We start from the raw sequence: 22,147 nt of genomic DNA, 5'->3' as shown, positions 1-22,147 counted from the left end.
CCTAGAGCACAGAGTGTTACTGCTCACGATGCCCCAGAGGCAAGAAGCCTATAGCCCCATATATCTGCATATGGTGGTAGAGGGGAGAATTCCTCCTGGAACTAACCAGCCCCGTAAACTCCTCCAGGTCAGCCTTCTCAGCCAGGACAGGCAGCAGGATGCACGTGCACTGGCAGCCCCGTGTGCTACAACAGCAGTGGGTTATCTCAGCAGGCAGGAAGGTGGAAAAGGTGAAACAAGACTTTTAGAAAACCTTAAGTCTCAGTAGCAATGCAAGAGAGGGACTGGAAATGGAGAGAGAGTCAGATGGACCAGGTCACAACTCCAAAAGCAAAATCCAAACATGCACGAGCAGGTCACAACCCTGGTTTACAAGGTGTTAATTAAATAAATGCCCACATGGCACAGTGAAAACACTAATGTTGAGTACTCTGCCCTATGTGTAAAGCAGAGTGATGCAAAAGAGGTGTGCAAGTCTGATTGCAGAGACACCAGACAGTTTAGCATTCATTAGCCTCAGTATGAACACAGTGAGAGTTGGAAGGACTCCACATAAACCAGCATAAGATGAGCAGCTGCTCTGTACAGCAGATTAGCCATTGAAATCTGTACTGAGAATCACTTGCCCAGTGATAATATTTACTGATCTAAACCTTGAAGGCCTGAACCATCGACCAGTACCCTTGCATCTGTCAAGTTTTGAATGCAAGACTGTACTTCCCTTTTAAAATTTGGCTACAGAATAATAGATTTAGCATTATAGTATTTCTACTCTATTCCACATTCTTAAATATTGAATTAACTTTGACAGAAGTTGAGTTCACAAATCATTTGAGTTGCATACAAAGAAACTGTGAACGTGCACTTAATTTAAGAACAGCATCAAGGTCAGCTTCTGGCCATGGGACGTCAGCTTCCCTGGACTCCCAGCTGGGCTGGAATTGCTGCCAGCATTAGCTGTTCCTCAGCTCAGCTATATTTCCTATCCCACAGGACTCGCACACATTTCAGCGTGGGATGCACCATGCTGGGGGACAGAGCTGTATTCATGCAGCAACTCACTGGTAGTATGAGACATGAGCCTAACATGTGAAGTTAAGATAAAGAGAAATGTCCAAGACTTCTCCAAGCAGAAGAAGGATGACAAGTCGGAAAGTAAGATCAAGAACCCCAAACTGAAACCAAAATCAAAAGTGAATAAAAACTGCAACCAGCAGAACATGTTTCATCCTTTAGAAAAGGATGCTGTCTGATAATGAAGGATCTCCATTTCAGATGGCTCCAAAGGCTTCACAAGGATACATCTTTCATTACTAAAAGCAGAGAGAGGTTATTTTCTACAATCTTTCCTCAAGGGACCTGAAATCCAGAAACTTATGTGACCAATCTACTTACAATCCTAAATGAGAGGAACAGTGAAGACAAATCAATGGACAGCAGATATTGGGAAAAAGTAATTTAAAGTGATTTTTAAATGTCTGCTTTCGTAATCTTATTTACTCACAGAGCAATCTAGAGGGACCTCCCTTCCCCAGCCTCTCCATTCTACCAGCCAAGCCCAGCTTCCCAGCGGGGCCTTTCCAGCTTTTTTCCTACCTTGACAAACTGAATGTCTGTGAGTGCTTTCACTGAGTAGTCTGGAACATACACTTGGAGGAAAGACGCGTTCAGCTGGTTGTTGCTGCTCCCTAACGTTGGTGTCACTGCATCAATGCGATCACTTCGGTTTAAAGAGTCTGAGTGATTCAAGCCGCAGGGCCGAGGTGGAGACTTGTTTTCAGCTGAGAAACGGGCAAGAGTGAGAGATTTCTTAAATCAAGTAGAAAACATTTAAGTCACCAGTTTCAAAGGGACATAATAAATTGCGATGCAGCACAAAAGAACTGCAAATACTTAATCCACTCATAACTAGACATGCAGCTAAACAACCAAATTACCCTGAAAAAGAGTACATTTTGAGTCCAGAGCTGGTAGCTGACATCACTGAGTATGCCTTAAACAAACCTGGTTTTGTTTATGCTGCAATGGATGTGCCCGGTGCGCAGTTGGTCACAGTGCTTCAGCTGATGAGTGGTAACCACCAGAGAAAGGTAACTTCCCAAGGCTCCCTTACAGGAGCTCTTGATACTCAGACCATGCTTAATCGATTTTTTTCTTCCTTGATTTATAATCGTAACTCCATACCAGACCTTTCACCCACAGTCAGTCCCAGCTAACCCTTACCCCTTTTTATTCCAGCCGGTACCCGACACATGCCTTGTTCCCTGAGTTAGAGCAGACATTTTCAAAATCATACGAGTGATGGAATCCTCAGTGGACCAGAATGCAGTCCACTTGATGATTACTTCAACGTTTCCTCTAATACCTCCCAGTGCTTGAAAGGGCAAAAACTCCATGAAGGAGACCAAGCTCCATGTGGTACATGTCAGCCAGCAAAACAGGGAAAACAGTCCATGCTACAGATAAAAACCTGTGCCCAGGAAAGGAGTAAACTAGAGACATCATTTTCCATCACTGGCCTTTAAGCATTGCAGGGTTTCACTTGAAAACCTCACAGCTGTCCCCTGCAAGTGTGATTGCCACAGTTTATCTCAAGTAAACATGCTTTCAGGAAGCCACAGACATTTTGCATCCCTAGCTTCCACCCACACAGTGACCCAGAAGACAGGAGGGCAGAAATGCACCCCAAGCCCTCCTGCAGATGGGCTTCTCCCTGGGTGCGCACACAGTACATACTGATCAAAGAGCTGTCTTTGGGACTGGTGAATTTTTGGATCTTAGTGCAGTTAAATTCCATTCAGCTAGCCCAAACTGAACCTTGATGTAAGCTATGCTACTCACCATGTGACCCCCATTCTAGGCTGAAAGATCATTTTCATATAGTCTTAAGATACAAAGCCTCTTTGAGCAAATCAACAACAGTATCCTTGCAAGCTTTACAAATTCTTTTTTGAAGACTTTTCTATATAAACTTATTTCTAAAAAAAAAGCTCCCTAAAATTCAACCCTACCTCTGCCACTTAATCACTATAAATTTAATCTCTTCTTGCCCAAATGACACAGCCTGTTCTACAACTCTGCATCCAGCCCTTCCTAAACCTAACACTTTAGATACTTCTAGATGCATGGCAGAATTGCCCTGTTTTTTATTTCCCACTTAAAATCCCTCTGATGTTGTCTTTCCTTCAATTTTAGAAAAGGGAACAGAAAAACACAGGTTCTGACAACTTGGCAATTTTTCTGCCATTTCTGCACTATGGAATTAGTATGGGTCCCTGTGGCAACACCAAGTACAGGCTTAGGGTGAAGCACTCGGAGCCCTCCAAGGTTTTCCTCCATACCAACTTGCCATCTTGAAAGCCACAGCAGACTGCAATAACTGCTGCCAGGAGCCAAGTCTCTATCTGCACACAGGGCTTGATGCTGTAATTCGCACTGGAGAGCAAGGAACTGCAAAGGCTGAGTGAATTTGTCCTGTCTTTCCCACCTGCATACACAAAATACGGCTGTGTGTGACAAGAACAGCATCACTGCTGCCCGGGATAAAGGTTTCCATCTGGAACAGCTTTACACTAGCGTGACTTGTATCTGCCCTTTCTTTTCACCAGGATTCTTATAGTACATTACTAATAAAAAAAAAAGAAGGACAGAGAGCAACATGACAAAGCATATATTTAAAAAAACCAACCAAACAAACAACACAAAAAAGGGACAGGTGAAATGAAAGGACAGAACAAAGAAGTAAAAGTACTAAAAATCTGAGGGAAAGGACATCACTTCTGGACCACGTACAAGTCAGGGAGGGAGAAGAGAAGTTAATGAAGAAGGAAGGATACAGAGAAGGCAGACGACAGAAGAATACCAGGCAGGTCCGTGTTTGCAGAACAGCACCCTGCCAGCCCCCTAGCAGGCCAGCCCACATCTGGACAGATCTTTTCTACCCAGGTTTTCCCATACTCCTCACCTTCCTATACAGGGGATAAAGAGCACAAACCACAAGATAAACATCAATATAACTGTATTATGAATTTGGGGTTAAACAACAGGATCCTTTCCAGAAGGACCCAGTAGGAGACACGAATTTCATCAAAACTGGTACCACATTGTCATAGTGACCAGGCTTACCACATCAGTTCCTTTCAAGGGAGATTCTTCCCATTATCATTTTCCATTATTGATTTTTTTTTTTTAAATTGAGGAAAAATCTAGGAAAATATGCTTGGCATTTATATTGGAAACAACTTGCATGTGCAAAGCGTACACTTATTTGTAGCAAGGAAAAGGAAAAAAAAAAAAAAAGACGACCTGGAAAAACAAATGAGCCAAGCTAAAAAAGATAATCAAAGCCGCTGAGCTTATAAAATAAAGCCATCAGGTACTTTAATTAAAGAAAGATTAAACTTCTCCCCCTTCTTTGAAGTTTAACAGCAGGAAACTTTAACAGGGCAGGAAAAAAATCCCCTGCAGGGCAACAACCTGTAGTTTGTTTGGAATGTGCATGAGACTAATTTAAGGACTGATGGTGAAATAGATTTTCAAAAGTGCAAAAAGAAGAGAGGGAAAATACAGGAAGCAGATGGTGAAAGTTTATGAAACGCATGATATGTATTAATGTTTAGGAGATGTTTCACTTAAATATGCATATCATTATCTCATTTGCTTTTAGGTCTAGGGAAAGACATTGCATCCAAAAAAGAAAACTTCAAAAGGAAGAAATATGTTCACTGTGGCCCAAACTATTTTAAGATTCTGCTCTTCCTACAGACTTTCTTGATGGGTTTCCATTTTTCTCAACTACTCAGTGTCTGCAAAGCTCAGTTCTTGACCCTTCCCAATTTTCAACCACTCAACCACATCTCAGAGCTCTTTTTGGCCCAATTTGTTCCCTCCTTGGTCTCTGCTCTCCAAAGGGATTTCTGTGTCAGTCAACTTGGTTATTCAGCAAGGAAAAGTCTTAAGCAAAATGGGAACCAGAAAACCCCACAGGAGGTCCCACAACCTTCTTGCACATTCCATTGCAAATCCATCCACTCAGTAAATCACTGTGCTGGTCCATGGCATTAACCTCACTGAGAAAAAGCTCAAAGCTTTTGAGGAATTGAAATGGCCGGACTATATACAAACCATAGAATTTACCCGTATGAGAATATAAGAATTCTTTCATTAAAGAAGTTCTCCTTTTATGGCAGTTTAGCAGCAGACATTCTCCTCTGTCAAATGCATTTTCTTCAGAAATTTTTAAGCCTCAGCTTGGGGAAGAATACCTTCTTTTAAAAAATCTCCCCCCCTAATTTTCCACCAGCATACACGTGAGAAACAAGAACAAGCACACATTACCAAAGACATTTTCTTCAACATGTTTTTAGTTCTTCCCATTTTGATGACTCTGTCATGTTGCTACCAGTTACCATAAATGAAAGTTCAGGATACCTACCTGCGAGGCATAACTCTGTGCTGGACTTCTCCCTAACGAGCAAAGGGGTCAGATAAATACAGACTGCAGCTGAGTTTTTATGGCATCAGGGCAGTCACAAGAATGGTGAAAATAGAAGCATGCGGATTTACCTGGAGAACCTGCTGCTAACAACTCTGTTCTGCTGACAACAAAGGTACGAGACAGGGACAAGGGAACTAGAAGAGGGAGAGAAAAAGGATGAGATCACGACCAGAAAGGCAGCAGCTATCCACACTCGACAGGGGAAGGAGCCAGTTCACACACTGAAGAACTAAAACCAAAAGTGCAAATCAACTGTGAAAAAGTAAAGGGTTAAAACAAAAGCAAAAACAAAAAAGACAATTAAACAATTTTAGGAATAAACCAAGAAACAAGCCTAAAGAATTACACTGAATTGAACAATTTTCACTTGCTAATTTGAATGGTTATCCAGCACAGAACAGTCCATCAAGGTACACTCAGTTTTAAAATAGTTCAAAAGGAGCAGTGGTGCCCACTCCAGTCTGGAAGGCAAAGAGTTAAAACAAGCCAGAAAGCTTTCACGGGTGCTGTTCCTTATGGGAGTCAGACAAAAATAGAAATAAAACCAAAGGACACTTCATAGTTCTTCATGTTTTCAGTAAAATGTCAAGCGAGGCTGTGATTCTCCAAGCGCATCCCTGTCAGGATGGGTACCGTCCTGCTCATCATTACTGCAAATCCCTCCTCAGCCGTACTTAAAGAAAAAAGCTCCACTCTCTTGCTAGGGGTTTTTTTGGTTTTGGGTTTTTGTTTTGGGTTTGGTTTTGTTGGGGGTTTTTTGTTTGTTTTTTTCTGTTTGTTTGTTTTGGTTTTTTTAATGCTTTGCTCTCCTGTTACTGACTTCACATTCCAGGTGGGGAGAGCAGGCAGATGAAGTCTAATTAGGACACACAGAAGAGCAGGAGTTTTCTCTTGTTCTGCAACAACTTATACTTTCACTATGCTTTCCTGCCTACACAGAGCAACAGGAATTTATTTTTATGAGCTCATCCTAACAGAAATCTCAGGATGCTGCAAGACATCATAAAACAAATTCTCTAAAACCTGGAGGGAAAGCCAGCAAAATGAGGGGTTTGCTACTGGTAAAAGCCAAGCAGTTGAAGGTAAACAAATCCAAAGCTGGCCAAGATTTATTTAAAATAGTGTATATCCTTAAGTTTGACATGACAAAATCCAGGATGGATTTCAGGGCATGCGAAGAGGAGATCATTTGACCTCACAGGACTTGGGGTAACTGGCACGGTTGTGGAGAGCGTTAGCAACACACACAAAAAAAAACCACCCACATGAAAATATTCAAACTGAACAATGCTGGCAAAACAGAGATGCCACAAGTGATTTCCAAGTGTAGGTCTGGTAGGAGAAGTGACCATGCCTAACCCAGCTCCGTGCCTGGCCCGCATTGCAAAAGCTGAGCTGCGAAGCTGAGGGTATGATGCAGCTGTACACATGTGCATGTCACGATTCCTCGTGAACAGTGCTGCTATCGCCCAGATAAAATCCACCCAGTGCTCTGCACACTTTCAAATCTGTAAAGCCTCAAAAGGTATAAGCTAGACTGATCGAATTAAAGTGCACATAATTAAGGAAGAGTTAGTCTTGCCTGTAAAAGTGACCTCACACGTCCAAGAGAACTGCTGTTGTCTGTAGAGTTTAATAAAGCTATACTCATAACTTACAAAATAATTTTCATTCCAGCGCCGTTCACTAATGTACATACACATAGGTACACATACGTAAAGGGAGTGCTCATGAGTGTACAATTAAAACAAGCTGCCTCTCAAGCAGAACATAAACCCTGCTGCGACAGGAGGACCCAATTTCAGCGTGACAAACATCTCTCCCTGCAGCTGAGCAAGTGGCTTTGGGTCAGCAGACAGCCAACGCCAGCACCAGCACCCCAGCTCTCCCCAACGGGGCTGTGGATTCCCAGTTGAGGTTGAGATCTTAGTGGTGACACTGCTGGCACCAAAATACATCACCAGATGTTGAAATACAGCACTGGAGCCTACTCTTGGTGGATTATAAGACAATCCCCCAACCTGCGCCTGTGAGCTGGTGGCTTGTGTGGCTACTGCTTGTGTGCCAGGAACAGGCTCACACCTCGGTGGGAACTGGCTCACACCTCGCCCTCAGACACCAGCTCTGCCCCCTTGCCGATTTCTTGGTTACGTTTCCACACAAGCTGCCAGAAGCAATCGCTTTTCTTGCACTGCTGCCCTCCTTTTCCTCTAGACGGCTTTAGAAACAAGACTGGTAAAGTGAACCATCCCCAACTAACCGGGCGTTGGTACTTCGCACCACTAGATGTCCCTCTGCCACTAATTATTTATTCCCATTAATTCAATCCCTGTTACCCTACCGTGAGCAAAACTACAAAGCTGTCCTCCAGTACCAAACACATCACTGGCTAAGGCCAACACTCGCATCCTCCGGGAGCTGGCAAACGGCTGCCAGCTGCTGGGTTCCAGAGTCAGAGCTGCCACCGGCCCGGTCCCCTCCCGGGGACGCTGTGCCAGGCAGGCAGTGTCGCTGGCAAGGAGGTATCCTTTACATCGGCCCCACGGACACGGCGCAGCCTCCTCCTGCCGCACTCACAGGACAGGCAGGCTTGTGCAGGAGCACATTCCAGAAGCAGAAGGTAAGAGGACATACCTGGCGATGCTGTGAGGGCCATCACCCCATAGTAGGAAAAAGCACCAGCTTCAAACTTCATCCCCTCTTTCCCAGCCTCCACTTCCACTTTCCCCTGTTAAGGAAAAGGAGAGAGAGCTGCAATTAAAAGGGACCATAGGTCTCGAGACACAAGACCAGACTTGAGCCCTGAAAGCTAGTTTTGCCTGACATTCCTAAGCAGTGTCATGGTCCCTGGGGTTTGTAACGGTGCCTGAAAAGGGACAGACCCTGGAGGGCAACACGCTCTTGTACCCTGAGCTATCCTGGTCTTTGGTGCCCTGTGGCCAGCGTAAGTCCCTGCAGAGGAGTGGGATCACCACAGCACTTTGGGGTGGTACTACTGCCCTGCTCCAAGCACTGCCAGGCTGCTCTCCCTCAATGTGGAGTGAAAAAATACTCCCCCAGTATCACAACAAGCTTATATGTAGCACAGTCATTTTGGGCCGCAGCTCACATTCACACGAAGAGTCCCCTCTAACACAAACATAGGAAAGGGAGATGGGAGACAACACGCGAGGAGGCTGTCTGCCTTCACCGATGAGATTCCCACAGAAACAAAGCCCTTATTCCTGAAGGAACAGTCTTGGGGCTACTTTGGTTTTCTTGGTTTCTAGCAGTTTTACATATTCCAGCACCCTTAACTTAAGATCCTGCTCTTTCGCACGGTCTTGCTTAGAAGGACCCTCAGTGCTTCCCAAGCTGTACAAAACCACACTACCACACAAGTGCACCCATTTCTGATGTGGGCTGAACCAAAAGTTTAACATCATGTCCTACAAAGGACTCTTGAACAGAACCCACCATATCAAACACAGCTGTAAACACCCCAGTTACTTTGGTACACAAGTAGCCAAAAATAACTGGCTTCTTAGTGGGGTCTGGTTTTCACATCCATCCATCCTTACTGGTACTGCACTGAGAGTTACCGCACACCACTGCAGACACAAGAAATCTCATGCAGTTTTCAGGCTGAACTACACAAAGGTTGGGATTTCAGGCAAACAACGTAATTACCTGCAATGCTTTCCCTCTGGCTAGGCTGTAAAGGACAGGCAGACTGCCCATCCCATGCGTACTAAGTAGACTGAACATCAACTAGACACAATCAGGTCAAAATGAGTCCAAAAGGTAGATTTTATTTCTATGTATTTATTTCATTAAGCACCATTTAAAATAAATAATCATGACTTTAACTTTATAGTACTGTACTGGGGCAGAAAAATGTGGAAGTGAACTCAACTTGCATGAGCCCTGATACCAAGTCAGTTTGTCAACTGTCCCAGATGAGGAAAACCACAAAATCTACCTAGCAGGAAGAGAGCACCTAGCTCACAAATCCACTTTCCTGCTATCACAAGCAACGGCTTCATATAATCCCTTTTAAAACCAGTTTCACTCCACAACACAAATAAGTAGCTTATTTGTTCATTATAAGCCTTCCAAAAGGTACAATTTCGTCACCCAGGCAAACACTGGTTATGAACAGAGCTCTCAACCTACTTACTGCTAGTAGTTATTCACCAGCCAAGACCAGGTCTCCAAAATACATACGCAACTGGGCTTTGATCTTCATATACAGTCAGTCTGGAGTTAGTAGCTAAATACAAACTGGTAATTAGTAGTAGGAGTTGAGTTTCAGTTCCAAGACCATTGCTCTATCAGCACACGCAGCACCTCCAAGCTTCTCAATGGTGGCCATATGAAGACCAGGCATGCTTGGCATAGTCACAGCAGCTGAAAAGCCATTAAGAATTCCCCATGCATGCTATTAGATGTGTTCTGCCCTGTTTAAATGCATGCACATGTGGTTTCTGGTTTTCCACTGTTTAATGTTCTAACAGGAAATTTGAAAAAACACCGTGACAAAAACAAATCTCAAACTGCTACAGAAGAACTTCCCATTAGCTAAGAGAAAAGCTGTTGCAAACAGGTGACATTGCAGCTAAAACAGTAACTCTACAGAGATTGAATTGGTAAATTTAATGCACAGAATATACATTTAATTGTGTTCTGGCATGTGTTTACTGTGAAGGCATTCTTGATCTCTCGACATCAGAGAATAAATCCAGGTCCATTTAAGTAACAGAAGAAGAGTATTTATCCCCTCTTGATCCTTGCAGAACCAACCTTGTTACCATTTTTATAGTATGTACCTACTGCAAGACTCACTTCTCCAAATACATTATAGAGCTAGCACATTATGTTTACTAAATATTTATTGATTGAAGAAGAGCTCAGAAAGAACTGGTTGTTCTTTTGTATCACCCATGTCCTCCATTTACATCTTAGCAGCATTACCTCATTCGGGAGCATTAGCTTGCCTCTGGAATATTTCAGATTGCAACAATTCAGCACATAAGAAAGAGCAGTTAAAGAGCTACCAGTGGCTTCTCAAACCCTTGAAAAAACTGATCCTTTTTTAAAAGAGAATTATGTTGAATCCAGAATATCATATTCCAGCGGCTTCTTAATTGTTTATCACTGACAGTGTTTAAAACCCCCTCCCCCCCTTTTTTTTTAAGGCCATGTTAAGGAAGATTTCAAACCCTGTGTAACAACTTTAGCTATGATGCTTGTGTTTCTATAACCAAAACTGATTTCAATTATGCAGGACAGAAACATAAGCACCTTTCTAGCAAAATCTCTCTTAAAGGATTGTTTCTGCACAAACAGTGCTAGATGGAAGCTAAGCTTCTGCGTAAAGCTTTACCCAGCCATTCAAGCATTCCTGTCAAGTAACAAAACCTGGGAGATATCAGCACTGGAAGCAATCCTGTACAGAACAAGCAGACAACAGTCCTTCCACACCACCTAGGGCTCCAATCTAAAAACCACCCAAATGCAGCAATCTTGGGGTAGGGCGAGTGCTTGGATGACAGGGTGCCCAGGAACCGCAGGGGATGTGGCAGGAGTTGGCATTGGTTCAGTAGATGGCACAATGCTCCCACTGAAACCTGCGCTTCTCACACCACCAAAGGTACAGACTTCAAAATTGCACAGAAAAACATCATTTCTCTAAACTGTCAAACTCCCCATGCCTCCTTTTGCAAAAGGAAAAAACGCATTAGAGAAAGCGTCCTGGCCAAACTCCTATGGCATGCCATTTTTTGCACCCCTATTTTCCAAGCAATGCCAGCTGTACACAGGGATTCCTTTGCATCGCCTATCCTAGTGATACCTAAAGCATAAGTAACTTTCAACGGATGACTGGAAGTGGGAAGTGCTGTCTACCCATCCCAACTGGTTTAACTGAAGCTAAAAGCAGCTGAGTGAGCTCGTCAAGGTTGGCAAGGTCATAAAGGAGGCAGAAGCAGTTCCCAGGAGCCATAGTTCCATTCCCATGTTTGAAAGAAGACAAACTTCAACAACTGGAAGAGGTATAGAGAGGGATACGTCAGGAGATGAAGGACTTTGTACATATCTACATAATCACATGTCTGACCTGTAAAATGAGAACAAAGTAGTCGACAGGCTTGTTTCGCTGGTAGAGGTAGTGTTCTGGGGCTTTCTTGTTCTTCTCATCGTATTTCAGCTCCTGGATGACGTTGGGATGTTTTAGCAGCCTGAGAAGAATCTTCTCTGACATCTGGGATGGACCAAATGCTTCTACTTCTATAACACAAGATACAACTTGGCATTACACTTCATATGCCTGGCAAGAAGTTAGCAATACTCGTTAATAAGCATTTGCCTATAAAAGACACACAGATGCAGAGAGATCCATTATGGAATTGCAGGCTTCCTGTCTTTTGAGACTGTTAGATTTGTAAGGGGGGAAAAAAAAACAGGAATGCCCCAACTTTCATTACTGAAGTATTTTTCAAAACAACAAAAAACCATGTCTTCATCTGAAAGGGAAAAGAAAAAGGCAGTCTTGCCCTCTTGAGAGTTCAGAGTCACAGTTGTATAGGCTCATTGGAGAGTTGTATAAATGGAAGAGCTTTACAATTGGGGCACAGAGAACCTTTGAATTTGTATTTTCCTTCCTCAAAAGGTATTAAAGTTACTGCATTTATTGTGCTTTAAAAAAAAAAAAAATCACTGTTTGGGGCCTAGAAAGTTGCTCTAGATAGGTGTTCTACATAAATCAAAGACACAATTGGGGCTGCCACGGTTCATATGGGAAGAGTTACTCAAAGTGAGAGACAGTGCAGGTCAGTTCAAACCATGTGGGATTAATGCCTGACACACAGAACACATCCCCTATCCACTTGCTCTTCAGTGTTCCCAACAGGAGCTGTTTGAAGCGGAAAAGCTCATCCTTGTGTGGGAGAGTTAAGCCAGGGACGTCGAGATTTACACATGCAAACTGATAAGCTTTCCTAACACCTCATTTCAGAACAGGACTGTTAATGACCCAGTACCTTTCATCTGCTAAAGATACTATTCTCAATTTAGAACAGAGAAACCAAAACTGTAGCTTTCATCTTATTTAGCAGTGGCTTCACAGCCAGACCTGGATTTAAGCTACACAATCCTTTCATCCACAAAACAAGTAGAGAAGCAGCACTGTAAGACTATGTCTGTTGAGCAGGTGTTTAGGGAACTCCATCGAGTCTTGTGCCACTACATGAACAACGCCTTGCTTGCTGTTAAATCCGCATCTTCCTGTTGAACTGCTTCCTTTCACCAAGGACATGCTCACATGCACATGAGCTGTAGGAGTCCAAGCCTTTTAAGGAATTACTGCCCCTCAGCTGAGATGTGATAACTGATCACATACATGTTTCTTTCAAGTCACAGAGGCAAAATAAAACATGAAGGCAGACTAGGAGCATCTAGGCAGGCAGTTACTGCATCTTAGAGGAGGGGAAGTACTAATTTCCAACTGGAGCTGGCAAACTTGAGACAAAACAACTTTATCATTTTCAACCCATGAATATATGTTGAACATAGCAGTGAAAGACGCCCGTCTGAAAGGCCTGCATGTGAGAAGTCTTTATATGTCAAAGAGAGACAGCACAAGCAATAGGAAGGTATGTTTTCCACAAGCTCTCCTGTTAACAGGTCTTATCTCTGAGGTGAAGGGACCAACTTTACGACGAAAGGCAATATCAGCTGCAAGAAACCATTCAAGGCCCTGGCCTCTCTGCCAGACTGCCCACCCAAGGGCTAAAACATCAAGGTGTTCTGGGATGGAGACAACTGTCCTCTGAAACCTGAAGTCATCAACGGAGGTCACACAAGCCAGCCAGAAATCCATTTTTAAAAGTACAGTTCAACCGCCTGCGCAGTCTGCATTAAAGTGTCAGGAGAGTTTTTCACTCGGAGTCAAAAAGTCTCATGGAACAGGTTTAGACCTTCCTGCAAAAAGTCCAGCATCTCTTTCTGGAGAAGGCGCCAGAGTGCAATTACAGTCAGCTGGCCAGTGGTATCGAGTCCTCTTTGGTTTGTTCCCTGAGCTCTTCCTAATGGGGTGTACTTGCTAGTCGTTAATCTGACGGACTCTAGACATGCAGTGCGGCACTTGGCATTCATCCTTACCTTTCAGACCAATTTAAAGTTACTGGTCCACCCCTGGTAAATGTCTCAGAGGGTTCATGCCGACACTGAACACAGGAGAGGAGAGAATTTAAAAAGAAAAACACAACAGTGGCATTATTTGTCACCCCACAATCCAGCCTCCCTTCCCGCCTGCACTGTCCCACCCACCTCACCGGCCTTTGCTGACAAACTGCCTCCGAGGCTCTGGCACGATCGCAAAAAAAGATAACTTGCCTGTTGCCAGGAACCGGTGCATTGCCAGGAGGAGCTGCGGTGATATTTTAACCTTCATCTCGCTGTCTGTCTGCTTGAAGGCAGAGAAGTCCTGCTTCCTGTCCCGATGAGCTACTTTCTTTTTCGTCTTGTTATCAGCTGGGGAAGGGAGGGTGGGAAAAGAAAGGAAGGAAGTGATTTCTGTTAGAACGGGGTTCAACATGAACCGCGCTGGATGGAGTCAGCCAGGACGGCCACCCAGAGCACAGGGTGCAGACAAACCCCTACTGCAGTACATGCAAAGCCCTGCTCATCGGCACGCAGCACAAACCAGCAACAACCAGTGAGCTGTGCTGTGGGCTCGTCTGGCCGTGAGCCCCTGTCCTGCAGAGCCAGGCACCCATGGTCTCTGTCACTTCACTATCACCTCAATGGGGGGAAAGTCTCTGCTTGCAAACTTCTAATTGCAGAGCGGCTCTGCATATTACACAAGGTGTGTGCGCATTTCTAGGTGGGGAGGAGGAGCCCTGCTCAGTGTTACTAATGATCAAAAGGTGTTGTTCTACAAGAATATCTGTGCTAGCTACATTTTTCATATACATTCCTTAGAAAATTCTCAGCAAGTACATAGACTAAATATACAATTACTTATTTCTTATGCTGTACCACGGCTTCACTGACTCTTCACAGCTTTGGCAAAATCCGCATGCCTTTGGTCCAAGTAACTCCCAATGTCTAGTGTATGCAGTTTCTTTTGTCCTGTCCAAACTTCAGCAAAGGCTGGCAAGGTGTACAGCCTGGAGGTAGGAATCTCTGGCCACTTTATAGGCACTGAAGCCAGAATGAAGTATAGAGTAGTTTCAGGAGTTCAGATATGGGAATTCGCCTGCCTGTGATCCTGGACTCGTGTCCTTTATTCAGCTAAATACTTGCCACTTGGGTTGTCTGTGTCTTAAAACAGCCTCTGTGGTGGGAAATCCCCATTTGTAAAAGACAACGTGACAGATGGAGTTGCAAAGGCACAAACAACCCACCTATTATCAACCACCCACTGAGCTAATCTGTTAAAATGTCTAGGAAACCAGGTAAGCAGAGAGCATGTTGGTGTACGGTATACATCAATTCCAGGGAGAAGAGGTCTCTGCTCAGATGGCAGGGTCTTACTCTTCTCTGCTGACACAGTGCGTAAGGTGGCATTGGCTATAAGCAGCAGAATGCTGTCAGACAGCTCTGAGCTCCACCGTGTATTGCAGGAAACCCAAGTCCTGAGGCAATTACTGTTAGCCCCTCAGACCTGAGGCACGGCTCAGGTTCTAGGGCCTTAGTGAGGAAAGATACTGAAAACACTATACCTACTTGTCTATCAGACCCCTAGTCATTGGTTTAAAATGACTGGACTTTTGAGGGACCACAGGCAGTTCTGGTACATTGATTCACTGCAGAGAATTCGGGCAAGCACACAAAGAGGTGTAGGTGAAGCTAACACTGTGGAATCTCACGCATATTCCCAGGTAGCTGTTGCCAGATTTTGGGTTATGCATGCAAAGATGATTAAAGTGATGTACCATAGCAAGGAAGCCACTGAGATCTGGAGTCCTGTATGTGTCCAAATATATGCTACAGAGTACATAAGGCTCAGAGCGGATGAGTTTGGGGCTTGGAAATGCACAATACCGGTAATTAACAGATTTCTAGAAAGATTTTCCCAAGTCACCTAGCCTTTTAGATACAAATACATTTAGATCCTGAACTTCCCATGGACAAGCCTCCACTGTAGGACTATCACAGACTCAACAGCAATACTGTACTGATAGTAATGTATCTACTCTAGATATCTAAAGCTCATTCTGTGAGCAGTGCAAATCAGAAAATTTGAGATACTTGTTCCCAAGCACATGGAGAAGAACGATGACGACCCATGCCCTTTTTCTTCTTTGAAACCAGAAGTCTCTTACCCTAGTAGTACTTTACCCAGGACCTGGACTACATCAGGGACTGCAGTTTCTCTTCCAAAAGCAGGAATAGAAACCACCCAAGGGAGTGGTTACAGACTAAAAACAATCCCAGCCTTAGGAATATAGTCTGAGACAGACCTTATCTGTACTTGCAGTTAAAAGAAAGATGGATATCAAAGCAATAGAAAGTGAACAGGACAAAAGTCTCCCAGAAGCTCTCACTAGGTCCTACCTCTTGTAAGGGGTAAGAAGAACAGAAACTGTGCTTTTTCTGAAAAGCTCAGAGAATGCTATTTTTCACAATACTGTGGCTGAGATGCTTTCTCACAAGGAGCTCCGTCATTGCTCTCTACAGGGAGGCAAAAATCACCACAAGTACAAGTTTTGGCCCTGGGACAGGGAAACATCTCTTCAGCAGGGCAGTAAAGCACCTCTGTATTTCTCCTGTGAATGAGCTGTACCACCGCAGGCTTCACACTGCACTTCTGGTACCTGAAAACAGGGCCAGCATCACACCATGGGAGGATGCCTTAAATCTTTCCATCTGCATCAGTCATCAAGGTGAGAGACCCAGGCTCTTAACCAAATGATGGGTGATTTCAACTCTTCCTACTGTTTCCTTGGCAGGTTGTCCAGAAACCTTCCCCCAAGAAAAATGTTACACAGTGAGAGCAGAGCCATATGGCTTAAAGCCATTATCTTGGGTTATTTTTGTAAGGGATGGTCTTAATTGTTCTTCACTATCCAAACAACTTCTGAGCTTCTCGTAAGACATAGGAACCAAGGATTGGATGCTGACATAAGTAACTGAATCTGGACCAGGTATTTCCTGTCTGTCCTTTCTACAATAAGTGAGATGGAGACCTGGGCGCTGAAGTTACTTTGGCATGCTGAAGCGATCTCTGCTTACAGACTGCCGTGACGCTGTTTGGTTCTGCAACATGAACAATGTGATGCATGAGGGATACTGTCAGTATAACTTTTGGTGAGACATTAACAAATATTACAACTATCTTCAGTAGGTTCTGGGAATATTAAGACTCTTCCTTCAAATCAAAGGCAGAAAGGCTGACCGTGAGCTCCTGGGCCGAGGGAGAGAACTCAAGAAGAGCAGGGGTCCAAATACAAGTAAGGTTGTGATCTCTCTTGTAATATTCCTGAACTTCCAGGCCTGATGCAGAACACCACAAATGATTGCATGAATTTCCTTGCAGGAGCCAGTTTGGACTGGAGACAGCTACAGAACAGGGAGTTCAAACCTCAGCTCACCCGTTCAGTTGGGTGGGCAGGCAGCAGGCTGACGGGCGCTGCAAACGCACCCAGACAACGTCCTGGGAAGGTTCTTGTTCTCTTCCTGTGCTCCTTTTTGTCCTTTTGCCTTTAGGACAGAGTAGACATCTGCAGTGAGCTCCAGACAAGAGAATGAGGACAAAAATATTTTATCAAATGGAAGTGTGGTTCTGTCTGACGCACACGAACTGTACAAGGACAGAGACAAGCAACTGCTTGAGATGTGCATCTATCAGATACTCCAGGAAAAGAAAGTACAATTCCCAGAGGACTAGACTCACTGACCCTGTGCCCATGCCCAGCACCAGGATGCCCAGCTCAAAGGCCAGAGTCTCACTCAGCACACACCCCACATCCCCCTCTCCCTCATCCCCCCAGTGATGCACACACCCAGGCTGGCAGCCTGTGCCCCACACACTGCACAGGTCTTTTAAAGATTGTGAGTTTCTTCCATTTTAAAAGAAAGGTTTAGGAATTAACTAAGTTAGTTTTGCCAGTTCTTTTTGTCCCTAGCCGGGAAAGCCAGGTTGCCCTGTCTATCACGCATGTTTTGGCAACTGACAGAAAGTCAGTAGGACTAAACCTGAAGCTCTTAAACAGCCTAAAATAGCTTCCCATAAGGATGCAGCTCTTGCAGCCTACAGGTGCCAGACAGCAGAAGGTTAGCAAGTCCACAGTCTTAATGGTCAACAAGGTAAAAGCATCATTTTCTAAGGGGTGGCAACCACCTTGGTATATCTAAAGATTAGATTCCAGCCACACAAAGCTCTGCTCTCCATGCTCTACACCATGCCAATATCTGTAGGTCTTGCCAGACAAATCGGTGTTGCACAACCTTTTCTATGTTGCTATACTTTCACTGGATGACAGTGGAAATACTTATTAGGGCAAACAATTTTTATTCCCATGGCTCCATGGTTTAAATGGGAGAAGTGACACAGAGTTTACTAGCACATATATTTAACATACCTGTTTTGACAGCTGTTTGGAAATAGGAATGTTTGGGTAAGATGTGGTCTTCCCCTTAGGGAAGTGACTTGCCAAGGCTAAAAAAAAAATCATTAGGTGAAAGCTATTGCAGCTGCAGCAGTGCAGCTCTGTAAAAAATGTGCCCCATGGCCTGGCACAGAACGTCCCTGAAGCATGGGCTTGCCAGGGGTCATACTCGCTGAGACAGACTGCTGAACAGCATGTGGGTGAGGACGTAAAAATGCAATGTAAGCTGATGCTTACAACCAGACTATTTATCTGCAACATGCAGGACACCTTAACACACCCTTGTGCATGTATTTCATTTGTAGAAAAATCCCAGATTTTACATGAGGCAAACCCTCTCTGAATCTGTATGAGTGAAAAAAAGAGCAGCACTCCAGTTGCACTGGAGATGATTAAACTTGTCTTCAGTTAGAAAGAGCTAAAGAAGACAGGCCACCAGTCAAACCCGGGTCAGAACGGTGAACTCCATGTTCCTCAAGCAGATCCGTGGTCCAAGGCCAACGCAGAACATACAGCTTTCTCTCTTGGGCCTCTGAGAAGGTTGAGAAAACCTTCTCCCATCATGGCTAGGGCCATGGGAGTGCAGGACAGATTCCTGTAGTGCATCAACCATGAAAAAATGCTCCAACTTTCCAATACTAAGAGCCAAACACACTGACAGCTCTTCATCGTGACACTGGCTGAGACGTAGTCAGAGCCTACCTGTGTCATGACAGAAACCTCTTCTTTCCACCCCACTGGCATCCCCAATACAAAGTCTCATGCTCAGAAGTACTCCATCTATCCAGATATTGATGTCAGACATATTTAACAATTTTTCTTGCTCCTATCTTCTCCTTGCTCCCAACATCTCTGCAAGCCATAAGACATAGCAGACTAGAGCAATCTGAAGAAATACCACACGTTTATTGCGCACGCAACCCTCAACAAATTCAGCTGCAGAGCTTCAGCAGAGAGCAGCTTTCAGCAAAAACTGTAAATATAAAATTGCTTCTACCCTAACACAGTTCAAATGGATTTTCATGGAAACAGCAGAAAGGCACAGCTCCAACACGAAGGTCAGCTATTTCATCAAATTTCAAGTTTCCATCAAAGCAAAACAAAACATTTTTAAAACTTCAGAACAAAGGCGTAACAACACTGCCAAAATTCTTCATAAGGTCTACTTTTAAGTAAACACCTAGCATAGAGCAAATCAGTCCAAAGGTTTCAAGTTGGCTTGGTCTGAGCCGAGCAAGCCAGCTTGGTTTTATAACTTATAAACACACAGCTTATAACACACAGCACCAGAGAACTCTAGTACTAGATGGGGTTACTAGCACTGACACACTGATATCAACATGAAAAACGAGCTGCCTTAACATATCGTGGACAATAAGGAACATTCACATCACTACACCAATTGGAAGTGGTTACAGCACATCAATCTGCCCAAATCCAAAACCTATGACATTTTCTGTGATCCTCGCAGCTTCTCTGGATTTCTGTTCTCTCCCTTACTGCTACAGTTTCCTTCAATCTAAACAGTGGAATAAACTCCAGTGCTCCATAAAGAAACTAGAAGTTCATCTTCATGGTACATAGCAGGAGTCACTCCCCAAAATTTCCTGCATCCTCCAGGAAGCCTAGGAAATGAAGTTTCCTCCTGTTCTGAACCAGGACTTTTCAATAGTAAAACCTTCCCAGGAAGGAGAGTTTCAAATGAACTCATGTTCACCAGCTCTATTTTGTTAATCTAGGAAGTCTTCAGATAGTAAAATTAAATTCTCATTTCCTTGCCCTCTAACATGCTATTAATGGTCAAAGCTTTTTTTGTCCTGAAGAACAACACAGCATGATCTATGTGGTTTCTCTTCACAAACAAGGGGAGAAAAAAAACATTGAAAAGCATATTCAATGTCTTCTCACTTGTAGAAACATGGAAATATCTCAAAGGTGATGAGACAAAGATAGGATCTTTTTGGAGTATAAAAGAAAGTCTGAATTCACCCTGTAAAAGCATTATGTTGTAACTGATTAGCCCAACAATTCATTTGTGAAGGTATGAAAAGAAATCGATACTAACTGGACTTCTGTGATTTGCATAGTAATTAGATTAGCATATCGTAAAACACAACTGTGATTTACATGAACCTTTGGGCACATAAATACTGGTAAAATTCTGACCAGCTACAGAAAGTAGTTCAGGCAATAACAATCTATTAGGAAAAGTAGAAGTATGTCTATCCCACAGTGTAAAGTGCTCATTTGGTATTTGGCTTGGAGGAAGGATAGAAGAAGCTTGCATTGGCCTGAAAAAGATGCTGTAGAAACATTCAGATTCCTTTCATGAGGAAAGAAAAAGAAAGCAAAGGACAGCTGAATAGTGTTAAAGATATTTAAAATTATTATTTCTCTTACAATAGGATCTAGAGACATCCTTGTGCTACAAGTGAACACATAGTAAAAAATAGCATCTGCCAGCAAGTGATCAAAGCACAGATAAGACAGATGAAGAATGACAGAAAGGAAGTCCCGTATGCACAGGCCAGATTGTGCAGATGGGAAGGGTAACTGGCCAAAGACCAGACAAACTCTAAACTGGGAAAGAAAAGCGTCCAGATCTCTCAAGTCCCAGGTAATGGCTGACCGGCAGCATGATCTCCCTTGACATATGTTAACACAAAGGAAGGAAGGAACTGTACTGAGCGATAAAAAGAGGAGTAATTTAGGATATGCTGGTTTTCAGCCCTGAAGACGACTTTCCATTCTCAGGTTTTCTGAATGAGTGAGAGAGAGAGACTCTGAAGAGACTCCATTCCCCTTCCTTGAGGCATGGTATTTGCCTGCCTTCTTGCTAAAGTATGGTAGTACATGGACTACAGGCTCTTGAGGCAGAGAGAGGTTAGGGGAAAACGTGGGACTGTAACAAAAAGGTTTAACAAGGCCACTCTGGTGGAGAACAGCTAGCAGGAGAGACCAAATTGTTGCAGGTGTAAACCTTCGTGATGGAAGGCTCAAATAAAGAAGCATGTCCTGTTTCTGAATTAATACAGCATGGGGTGAGGTGCCCATGCTGCAAAAACAAAAAATGCTTTGACCATCTGAGGGATCTGCAGGTCATTTGACCATCGAGATTTTAAATCAGCAACTTAACATCTCTCAAAACACAGCTATTAAACACAACTGCTCCTGGATGGAGTCTTCCCTCTCGTCTATACACAAAGTGCAAATATTTCTACTCACTGTATAGATCTGTTTCATCCAGAATTTCAGACTTGATGATCTCTTCAATCACATCTTCTAAAGTGACAATTCCCAGGACTTCATAAAAAGGATCCCCTTCTCCTTCATTGTTTACTCTTTGTACTATAGCCAGGTGAGACTTGCCTGCAAGGAGACAGATCAGCAATTTAGACATTTTAGAAATTCCAGAAAGATCAGAAATTATAGCAGAATTATAGACACACAGGTACAAATAAAAAGACAAAAAGGTTGGTGTCAGGCTTCAGGAAAAAAGAGGCAAAGTTTAACAGATGCTTAAAATCATAATCTGATTTCTGTCTGAGAAATGCATTCTTGGGTCACATAAATCCACCTAATGCACTAAAGGAGAACGGCTAAAGGGATCAGTGTTCTCCTTCTAATGTCTTTCCCAGTGAAACTGTCACCCTGGCATTGAATTCAACATATTATCCTGTTGATGGTTGTTCCACTTCTTGTCTCACGCATTGGCAGAGGACGGCCAGGCTGGAGCTCTCCTTTGCAGTGAGCTCCCGTGGATGTTCTCCCCAAGCTTGGAAACAACACTAACAATGGCCAAACCACAGAAGCACATGGACAGGGCAGAGCTGGGGAGAAGAGTTCAGCCCAGTCCATGAGTTTCTCTTTTTCTTCTCCCTCCCTCAAAAATAATTTATTTAGACATGCTCCATACAGGGGGGGGGGGTCTTTTTTAGAAATTAATTAATTAAAATATTCAAAGCGACAGTGTCTGACGAACAAAGAGAAAAGCTAAGATGAGATATACTAGTGGCTCTAAAGGTCCCTGAGCTGTGCATCATTCACAGTGTATTCT

At 43.6% G+C, this 22,147-nt stretch overlaps 1 protein-coding gene across 5 annotated transcripts in view; it reads right to left on the bottom strand.

Annotated features, from left to right (window-relative positions):
- Positions 1-22,147, bottom strand: part of CNNM2 (cyclin and CBS domain divalent metal cation transport mediator 2) — a 128,877-nt gene that overhangs the window by 8,922 nt on the left and 97,808 nt on the right. Inside the window, exons 2-7 of one of the 5 annotated variants that reach the window (XM_072869817.1) lie at positions 21,316-21,459; positions 13,871-14,008; positions 11,595-11,764; positions 8,132-8,225; positions 5,566-5,631; positions 1,597-1,781 (exon numbers count right to left, since the gene is read on the bottom strand). In XM_072869817.1, coding sequence (XP_072725918.1) covers positions 1,597-1,781; positions 5,566-5,631; positions 8,132-8,225; positions 11,595-11,764; positions 13,871-14,008; positions 21,316-21,459 — 797 coding nt within the window. Of the gene's footprint in view, positions 1-1,596; positions 1,782-5,262; positions 5,467-5,565; positions 5,632-8,131; positions 8,226-11,594; positions 11,765-13,636; positions 13,702-13,870; positions 14,009-21,315; positions 21,460-22,147 lie in introns of those variants that run through there. The other 4 variants (XM_072869820.1, XM_072869818.1, XM_072869819.1 and 1 more) reach the window with 4 other exon arrangements.

This window comes from Ciconia boyciana, chromosome 8 (assembly GCF_034638445.1).
Source record: "Ciconia boyciana chromosome 8, ASM3463844v1, whole genome shotgun sequence".
In the NCBI taxonomy this organism is placed as follows: domain Eukaryota; kingdom Metazoa; phylum Chordata; class Aves; order Ciconiiformes; family Ciconiidae; genus Ciconia; species Ciconia boyciana.
Note: the sequence above shows the minus strand (reverse complement) of the source record. Positions and strands in the feature narration are given on the sequence as shown.